The following is a 9,947-nucleotide window of genomic DNA, read 5'->3' on the forward strand; positions in this document are numbered from 1 at the left end:
GCGGTAAGCTAGAGAAGGACCAACCCGAGGAAAGAGTCCAGAGTCTCCACCTTTGTCACTGTCTCACTCTTCCTGCTATTCCTCTCTCACTCTGTGCAGTATTGTATCCAGGTCCTCTTTCCTCTTTCAGTTTTGCTCTGTGATGCCTCCCAACCTGACCGGCTACTACCGCTTTGTCTCCCAGGACAACATGGATAATTACCTTCGAGCTTTAGGTAACTCCACTCTTCTCCTCTTATTGCTTCTCCCTTCTATATCCCACCCTCCCCTCCCCACTCTGCAAAATGATGAGCCCCCCACAGGCAGGGATAGGATTTTTGTTCCCCTTTCTGTCCATTCATTTTTATTCTGATCCTGTAATCCCACCAGTATGAGCAGAGGGATTGTGATAAGGGCACCTGGAATCTGAGGAATAGTCTTGTTGCAGGGAGGTAGAAGTTATGGAAGGGACTGCAGGGAGGAAACCACGGAGGAGCAAGGAAGGGCACTGCTGTGAGGAAGCTCACTGCTGCCAGCATCCTATTCCTTGTCCCATCTCATGTCCCCAGATATTAATGTGGCCCTGCGCAAACTGGTTTGCCTCCTGAAGCCTGATAAGGAGATAATCCACACAGGAGATCATATGACCATCCGCACAATCACCTCACTGAGGAACTATGTTATGGACTTTGACCTGGGAATTGAGTTTGAAGAGGATCTAGGGCCAGTGGATGGACGCAAGTGCCAGGTGAGAGGTTTGTGGGAACAGATCAACTTCTGGAGGTCAACTCAGCTACAGGCACTGTCAAGCAGTTTGACTAATCACTGGAATTTAGTAGGCAAGCCTGTTCCTAATGGGTGAATCAAAAGAGAATCCAGCTCAGGGGTAGGGTAACCTTGTCTCTGCAGACCTAAGCAGGGTGAAAAAAGCAGGGCTTTCTCTTGCTACCTATGATAAACAGGAAATTTAAGTTAAAATTAAATGTAAAATAGAGCTGAGATATCTGGAGTTTCAGAACCCAGATACCCTCAACTCTGTCCTCTGTTAGCAGTACCCTGAAAAATCCAAAAATCAGATGGCTTGCTGGAACAAACAGATTTGTCCTGTCACATGAAAGGCTGGACCCTCTAAGATGCTGGAGTCACTCTGTATTCATGAAAGTCAGAGCAACGCAAAATAAAATGTAAAAAAGGCTCTCAAAATCAGTGACTACATTTCAAAATATGTCCCAGAGAGAGAGAGCTCAAGTATGAGGGGAGTGGGTTAGTGGAAAGGTAATGGTAAACACCATACACAGAAATAGACATGGGCAGGGACTCTGTCTTCTTTTCCCACGACTGATGGTGTCTCCTGTCTCTTCACCCATTCTTTTCAGACCACCGTCTCCTGGGAGGAGGATCAGCTTGTGTGTGAGCAGCGAGGAGAGAAGAGAAACCGGGGCTGGAGACACTGGTTAGAAGGGGACCTGTTACACCTGGTGAGGTGGAGCTCAGAGCAGGATGTCATGTTAACACCCATTATAGAGAAATCCAGGGGTGCCTATACATGTGCAGGAAGGCTGCTCTGACACACTTTAATTATAGCATATCAGAGCAGACTTAGTTAATTGAGTCTGCTGGGCCATGGTAATAAGCACACTCCAGCAGTCTCCAGCATCTTGTTTATCAGCATCCCCACACTGAAAAATGGTGGTGGGGACACTCCAAGTAGTTAAAGCACCCTTGCCACCATTTTTCAGCATGGGGACACTGACACACATGACACTCCAGGCAGTTTTAGTAAAGCAGCTCTCAGAGCCGCTCTGATTAAAGCACCCACTCCCAGAGCATCTCTACAAATGCCCTAAGAGATGCAATAAGATGCCGAAGGCTCTGCCTGGCATGATCATGCCTCCTCCTGTGGATCCCAGTCTCAGTGTCCAGAGTTTCTCTGGGGCAACAGCTGCTTCACAAAAACATCCTCCTATAGGGTTCAAAAGTTGAGTTGGCGGAGCTCACTGGGATCCAGCCAATGTCCCTTTCCTGCTGTGAAATCTGACTATGGCTCCAGAGATTCTGAGAGGGAGAGGAAAAAGAAGAACACAAGGTTTCCTGTGTCTAACACTGAAATCTCAATAAATCTTCAGAAACAAAGAGAGAGAGAGAGAGAGAGAGATGGAAACGGCAGGGAGGGACTGGTCGTGGGCAGGAGTGGGAGGCTCAGTCTGAACTGCCTGGGGAGCTGCAGGCAGGAATAGCAGGAGCATCTCTTGCAGGGCAGAGCTGCATGGGGACCCCAAAACTAGAATGACTGTGGGGCTGTGGGTTAGAATTAGGGAGCTTTGGCAGGGATGTGTGGGAAATGCAGTCCTGGAAGAGGTCTGTGGTTCAAGACTGAGGGGCATTGGCAAAGCTGTGTGGAGATGGGGGCAGAACTGGAAAGTGTGGGAGCTGTAGGTTAGGGTTGAGAGTCTCTTTCAGATCTGTCCTAAGTCTCCTCTTGTATCTTATTCTCCTTCCCAGCGCATGACAGCAGAAGATGAGGTTTGTGTTCAGATTTTTCAAAAAGTGAAGTAACCACAGCACATAAGGTATCAAGAATTGATCCATTTGAGCAGGACCAGCTTTGCTGCAGAGCCAAAATCAAAGCTAACAAATCTGCCCCCCATGTCACACTTCAAACTGCCTTTGGATTAAAGAGATACAAATGGCCAAAACCTCTTTTGTAGTAATTGTCTTCATTGCCGCCAATGTTTGCCTTGCATCTCACTAAGGACCACACCCTAAGTAATACTTGGGTTAGGTTTCCTGGCCCATTTTCCCACTCCATAGGGGCAAGGAGCCTTGCTGAGCACCGTATCTCCTTAAGTGAGTTCACTGTGCTACCTGTGAGAAGCACAGATTTCTTTGTGTTCTTCCTCAGTACTCAGGCGCTGGAAGGCAGGAAGCATGCAATGAGTAGATACTGGCTCCCCTTCTGGGTTGCCCCCAGGAAAAGAAAGATTACAAGAGAAGGAATTTCCAGCCTCTGGGGAAATCTGCTGATGGGGTGGGGAGGGGAAAAAAAAGAAGTCATGCAAGGTTAGAGGAGTGAGATGGAAGTCAGGCTGTGGGGTGGGAGGGAAATGGGGCTTCAAGTTTCACTGAGATCCTTTCAGAATAAGAGCTCTCATGTCTGAGATAGAGGGAAGGGAGGGTGAAAAGGAAGAGTCACTGTTTGGCTGACTCCAGATGTAAGAATCCAGAGAAGAGGAGAACACACAGAGTGAAGGTCAGAAGTGAATCCCCACCTTGCTCCTTGGGGCAGAGCTGTGCAGTGGCTGATACACAGATGGGACTGCCTAAGGTTCTTGTCTAATCTTATTTGTTCCTCTGCTACCTTTCCTCTCTGAGACCCCTCTGAACTCTGTTCAGTGTGGAGTTGGAGAAAAGAGGGAAAGGGTCAAACCCCTCCAGTCACCTTCAGAGGGAAGATGGCATTGTCATCAGCCCATCCCAGTGCAGTCCACAGGAATAATGCTGCCCTGACCCATAAAACAAGCCCCTGATGTTTTTAGAGCTCATGCCGAGTCCTCCTGGGCATTGCTGATATCCTCCTGGCCTACAGCACATTCTGCCACTCTACTTGCTCCCACTCACACCCCACAAGTCCCCCTGGGTTTAAAATACAGACTTGAATCAAACTTTGTCTAAAAACAGTTTTGCCAACCAGGTGAGTCAAAAATCAGGAGCCAGGAAATCCCCAAATCATTTGATTTTAGGAAATAGTAAACTGTGGATTGTTTTTATTTGATTCTTTTGGGGATTTGGTGCTTTTGGGGGTGGCTTTCTGCTGCTGTCTCAAGAGCTAAAAACTAGAAATCTGTTTATTTAAAGCAAGGGTGTCAACTTCATCTGGCCTGAAGGGCCAAATGAGGGTTACTGGGCCAGTCTGGAACCAATCCCCTAACCCCTGGGCATGCAGCACCAACAGCACTGGGACCCACCCACCAGCCTCAGGGTGTGCTGTGCATGCTGCATACAGGGCTGGCACAGGACACATGCTGCCCTCAGTGCACAAACTGCACCTTTTTTTTATTAAAATATATTTCTATAGATAGAGAGTTATATATGTACATTCCCTATCATAAGCTTTCCATCACACATCTTAAATCCACATTAAGAAGCCCACACTTCCTGTTTCAATAAACACACCAAGTCCCCTGTGCACCCTCCCTCTACCCTCACCTACCCAAATAACAGTCCTTTAGTCCAAACCCCTATTTGGGGTTTACATTCTCAGTTCATTCACTGTCCTTGTCGCTGTCACTGTTGATGTCACTGTCACTTCTGCTGCTGATCCTGTTGTAGTCCTTCTCGCTGTCTTCAGGTCCAATTGCATCTCTGTCCTCTTCATTCTCTTTATCCACTTCCTCTCCTGGGGGGTCTTTGAACAACCTGTGCCAGGTATTGCTTTTCCAGATAGAGTTGGCTACGTCTTCTCCAGCCTCACCCACCGATTTCCAGTGGTAGGACTGAAGTTTGCTCAGAAACATTTTAACACAGTCTGTTTCTTTGAGTTCAGCGTGCCTGTATACCAGGAGGTTCCTGCATTGCCACAGGGCGCTCCTGACACAGGACACAAATTGGTCAAAACGCGTTGTCTGGGACCCCTTCTGCTCAGTGAGGTGTCCATACATCACCACCTCCCTTGTCATCAGCCTGACTCCTGTCACTCTTTCAAGGAGCTGGCTTACCTTTTCCCACACACTTTTGGCATATGGGCAGTGCCCTAGGATGTGGTCAATGGTTTCTGCTTCTTCTTAGCAAGTTTCCCTGGGGCAATTGGGTCGAATCCCTTGTCCCTCCCTGTACCTCCACACCCTCACTGGGAGTACTTAGTGTGCTATCAATGAACTCAAGTCCCTGTGGTCCTTGCAGAGGTCCTTGTGGATTGGCAGTCCTGGCTCCAGATGGCTTAGCAGTCCTCATCGGGGAGCAACTCCATGGTTGATAACCTGTCTCTGTCTCTGACTGCCCTCTGTATCTTTTTGTGGTTGGACATAGTCACCAGGCTTTCCTTCTGTAACTGATACTCACTCCAGAACTCATTCAGGACCCTGTAAAACCAAGGCTGCTCCATGGTCCACTGTCTCCCTACTGCTACAGGCAGCACAGGGGGTAAATCTAGGGTGTCACATGGAGCGCCTTGGGCCAGTGATCCATAGCCAAACTGTATGGTTTCATGGGCCAGATCCAGCCTGCAGACTGTATGTTTGACACCCATGATTTAACATGAAAGCTGAGCATGTCAAGTAATCATCTGACTCCCCCAAGCTGGAGCTTAAACATATGTAATCCTGCTTATGTTCTGCCCATGTGACTGGCTCTGTTCTATAATGGTAGCTTGTGTGTTTTTCATCCACATACCCTCATTAGTATGCAGGTTTGGGGGGACTACAAATCATAGAGTCATAGAGAAGTCGGGCTGGAAGGGACTTCCAAAGGCCATCTAGTCTAACCCCCTGCCCAAGGCAGGATCATCCCCATCCAAACCATCCCATATATACAACCATAATCTGAACCCTACATAAGACTACCCTCAACCCTGACACAACACAGACCTAGCACCCTCACCTGCCATGGGTAAAGCAGAGAAACCACAGCAGCCAATGTCATGCTTCTATAAAATGTCAATATATGCTCAAGAGGTCCTGGATAGAGGGCCACACCCCCTGCTACAGAGGAAGGCAAAATGTCCCGTCCCACAGTCTATACTGTGTTTCATAGATTTCATAGACATTTGGGCTGGAATGGGACCCTGGAGGATCACCGAGTCCAGCCCCCTGCCCCAGGGACAGGAAGTCAGCAGGGATCATAGGATCCCAGCAAGATAAGCATCCAAATGTGTCTTGAAGGCGTTCAAAGTGGGTGCTTGAACCACTTCTGGTGGCAGTCGATTCCAAAACTTGGGGTCTCGGACAGTGAAGAAGTTCTTTTTTATCTCCAGCCTGAATCGGTTGCGGCGGAGTTTGTGACTGTTGGATCTTGTCATCCTTTGGGGCACTCTGGTGAACAGACGTTCCCCCAGATCCTGATGAGTACCCCGATACATTTATAGGTGGCCACCAGATCACCCCTGAGCCTGCCCTTTTCCAGGCTGAAGAGCCCCATGGTTCTCTGCCTGTCATCGTAAGATCTGTTTTCCTGACCTCTGATCACGCGCGTGGCTCTCCTCTGCATACTCGCAAGCTTCTCCACATCCTTTTTGAATTGTGGAGCCCAAAACTGGATGCAGTACTCCAGCTGTGGCCTCACCAAGGCCGAGTACAAGGGGAGAATGACATCCCGGGATTTACTCGAGAAGCATCTATGGATGCAAGCCAGCATTTTGGTCGCTTTACTAGCCGCAGCATCGCATTGGAGGCTCATGTTCATCTTGTGGTCAATCATGATCCCCAAGTCCCTTTCATCCATAGTGCTAACCAGCGTAGCACTGCCAAGCCTATAAGGATGCTGCAGGTTTTTCTTCCCAAGGTGGAGAACCTTGCATTTTTCAGTGTTGAACACCATCAGGTTCCCATCCGCCCATTTCCTGAGCCTGTCAAGATCTGCCTGGATCACTCTCCTGCCCTCAGGTGTGAATGCTTTACCCCAGAGTTTGGTATCATCAGCAAACTTGGCCAGTCCACTTCTGACACCAAAGTCCACATCATTGATGAAAATGTTAAATAGGCCCTAGGACAGAGCCTTGAGGGACCTCACTGATCACAGCATGTCAAGACGATTGGCTCCCGTCAGTCACTGCCCTCTGGGTCCTACCGCGAAGCCAATTCCCCAGCCAGCAGATTGTGGTGAGGTCAAGGCTGCAGTTAGCCAGTTTAGCCAAGAGGTGATCGTGGGATACCAGATAGAAGGTTTTTTTGAAGTCAAGCTATCACCTGGACAAGTGGGAAGAGATCAATGTTGTATAAGTAACCTGGTCATAAAAGGAAATGAGATTGGTCAGGCAAGACCTACCCGCAACAAACCCATGCTAGGTATCCCTCAGGATATTGCCCTTTGATAGTCTTTTCCAGGATCCTCCCAGGATAGAGGTCAGGCTGATGCCCTGTAGTTAGCCAGATCTACTTTCCTCCTTTTCTTGAAGATAGGCACAACATTGGCCCACTTCCAATCTTCGGGTACTTCACCAGAGCGCCAAGACCTCTTGAAGATCTGTGCCAGGGGCTGAGCTATGATGCTCGCCAGCTTCCTGAGTACCCTTGGGTTTAACCCATCAGGGCCGGCTGACTTGAAGGTATCCAGCCTGTCAAGGTGTTCCTTCACAAGGTCAGCTTCGATAGAGGGCAAGGAATTCTCCCTCACCTGGGCCTCCCTGACCCATAGTGGGTAGGGCTGTCCCATGGGACTGGTGAAAAACTGATGCAAAGAACCCATTTAGCAAGTTCACTTTTTCCTGGGCATCAGTTGCCCCATCTGGTTTAGCAGGAGTCCAATGTTGCCCTTGCTTTTCCTCCGGCTCCCCACATATCTAAAAAAGGACTTTTTATTTTCCTTGATATTTGTAGCTAACTGGAGTTCCATCGCAGCCTTGGCTTTCCTGATTTGCTCCCTGCAGGACTGGACCAGAGCAGAGTATTCGCATGTTGTTCTCAAAAGACCAAGGAGTTAAACTTATAGAACAGTAACGTTTGTTTATTTAGAGAACCATCTTAGCCTGCATCTCTGCTGTTCCCTTTGGTTCCTGCAAATGTACTAACTTATACTTTTAAAGGTATCTTCATGTCTTCCTCCAGTACTAACTTTGGCAGTTTAGTTCAACCCATAGTTAAAGCACATTTTAGCAGGTCTCTATTAGTCTTTGTGTTGGCTTTATAGCTGTAAGTGGTCTTCTCAGATTCTCTGCATTCTCAATCTGTGTTGGTTCAGTTGTTGTTTGGTTTCCTTGTTCAGTTGCCTGTATTTGTGTGTCATTTTTAATCTTCTCTGTCATTTCTTGTTGCTTTATTGCTATCTCTGTTTCCTTCAGTGAATCTCATGAACATAGGATCCTAGAAAGTGAGGGCTGGACCTCAGGAGATCATCTATTCCAACTCCCTGCTCAAATCAGGACCAGCCCCAACTAGATCATCCCAGCCAAAGCTTTATCTGGCTGGGTTTTGAAAACTCCCAAAGATGGAGCTTCCACCACCTCTTCGGGTAACCTGTTTCATTGTTTTACTACTCTCCTAGTGAAAAAATTCTTCCTAATATCTAACCTAAACTTCGCTTGCTGCTCCTTGTTCTTTCAACTGCCACCACTGAGAATACCTTACTCCATCCTCTTTCAAACCCACCTTCAAGTAGTTGAAGACTGCTATTAAGTCTTCTCAATCTCTTCTTCTCTAAACTAAATGAGCTGTGTTCACGCAGTCTTTCCTCATGACTCATGTCTCCCAGCCTCCTTGCCATTTTTGTTGCCCTCTCTTGGACTTTCTCCAATTTGTCCACATCCTTTTTATATGGGGGGGGGGAGGGAATGTGGGAGGGGGGACAAAACTGAACACAGTACTCCAGATGTGGCCTCACCAGTGCTGAATAGAGGGGAATAATTACTTCCCTTGACGTACTGGCAACATACCTACCAATGCAGCCCAGTATGCCATTAGCCTTCTTAGCAACAAGAGCACATTGCTGGCTCATATTCATCTGATTGTCCACTGTAACCCCCAGGTCCTGTTTTGCAAAGTTGCTGCCCAGCCAGTCAGCCCCCACCCTGTACTGGTGCATGGGATTTTTCCATCCTAAGTACAGAACTTGGCACTTGTCATTGTTGAACCTCATAAGATTCCTTTGTCTCAATCCTCCAGTGTGTCTAGGTTCAGCTTGTTCTGTTTTTTCTTCCAGCTTCTGCAGCCTGGGATTTGTTATTTCAGTTGCTTGGCACATTCTAACTACCTTTTCCAAATTAAGCTCAGGATCCTCTAGCAATCTTTTCCTGACCTATCCCTTATACCTAATACTATTTGATTTCTGATCATGGACTGTTTTAGACCTCCAAAGTTGCATGTCTGTCTCAGAAGTCTGAGATCTTTGACAAACTCCTCTATCATCTCACATTCTTTCTACTGTTTCATGTGGAAATTGTACCATTCATAGGTTTCATTTGTTTAGATATACAATATTCCTCAAACTTTTTATTACTGTGTCACAGCTTTTCTGTTCTGCTTCTGACAGTTGTAGGCTATTACAAAGAGACAGAGAGCTTCTAGGCCTGCTATATTTAAAAAATAGCTACCTTGAATGGATCTTCCTTCTCTGTAGCTCCATTGGCCATCGTATATGGAGCTCTGCTTAAATTCTTCCAGTTCTCTGCTGCACTGCTGGACAGCTTTAACTCCTCTGGAATTCTGAGAGGCTCCATTTTTATTGCTTATATTCTACTCTTGGTACCAGTATTGTTCTCAAAAGACCAAGGAGTTAAACGTATAGAACAATAAAGTTTGTTTATTCAGACAGCCCTCTTAGCCTGCTTCTCTGCTGTTCCATGCAGTTTCTTTCTACTGCTCTGAGGCAAAGGTACATATATATTACACTCTTAAATTTCTCCACAAACATACCAATCTGACCATAGGGTACAATTCCTTCCTGATCCCAAATATGATGATTGATCTGACCCTGAGTGGAGGGGAAGGACCTTTGAGTCAGGAACGTCCACCTTTGCTCCTAGTTGGAGAATTGGCACACCCCAATTGAAGTCCCCAGCCCTCACTTTAGCCAACGTCCAAGGCCTCTAGGGAGGCTTAAAAACCCTCTGACATGTATAGCAGAAAAAGTGGAGATGGGCAGGAGCAACCAGCAAAGCCCAAAAGCATAGGAAATATCCATGGTAGAAAATAGGCATAGCTACGCCTAGATCATCCCTGACCAATGGCTGTCCAACTTCTTCTTGAACACCTCCAGTGATGGAGTCCACAACTTCCCTAGGCATCTATTCTACTGCCTCCCTAGTCTCACAGTGAAGAAGT

The 9,947-nt window shown here is 47.3% G+C and overlaps 1 protein-coding gene across 1 annotated transcript; it reads left to right on the forward strand.

Annotated features, from left to right (window-relative positions):
- The first annotated feature begins 17 nt into the window (after window positions 1-17).
- Window positions 18-2,679, forward strand: RBP5 (retinol binding protein 5). The gene is made up of 4 exons (XM_019548879.1): window positions 18-215; window positions 549-727; window positions 1,356-1,457; window positions 2,482-2,679. Exons 1-4 carry the CDS (start codon window positions 143-145, stop codon window positions 2,533-2,535), a joined length of 408 nt encoding a protein of 135 aa, XP_019404424.1. The 5' UTR covers window positions 18-142; the 3' UTR covers window positions 2,536-2,679.
- Window positions 2,680-9,947: the final 7,268 nt, after the last annotated feature.

Source organism: Crocodylus porosus, unplaced genomic scaffold (assembly GCF_001723895.1).
Source record: "Crocodylus porosus isolate Cpor-Errol unplaced genomic scaffold, CroPor_comp1, whole genome shotgun sequence".
NCBI classification, from domain to species: Eukaryota; Metazoa; Chordata; order Crocodylia; family Crocodylidae; genus Crocodylus; species Crocodylus porosus.

What these genes read in the sequence shown, in the direction of transcription:
- RBP5 (XM_019548879.1), top strand. Translation starts at nt 143, where the DNA reads ATGCCTCCCAACCTGACCGGCTACTACCGCTTTGTCTCCCAGGACAAC. An exon ending in TGGATGGACGCAAGTGCCAG is followed by an intron (nt 728 to 1,355) that starts GTGAGAGGTTTG and finishes CATTCTTTTCAG; the next exon opens with ACCACCGTCTCCTGGGAGGA. An exon ending in AAGGGGACCTGTTACACCTG is followed by an intron (nt 1,458 to 2,481) that starts GTGAGGTGGAGC and finishes TCTCCTTCCCAG; the next exon opens with CGCATGACAGCAGAAGATGA.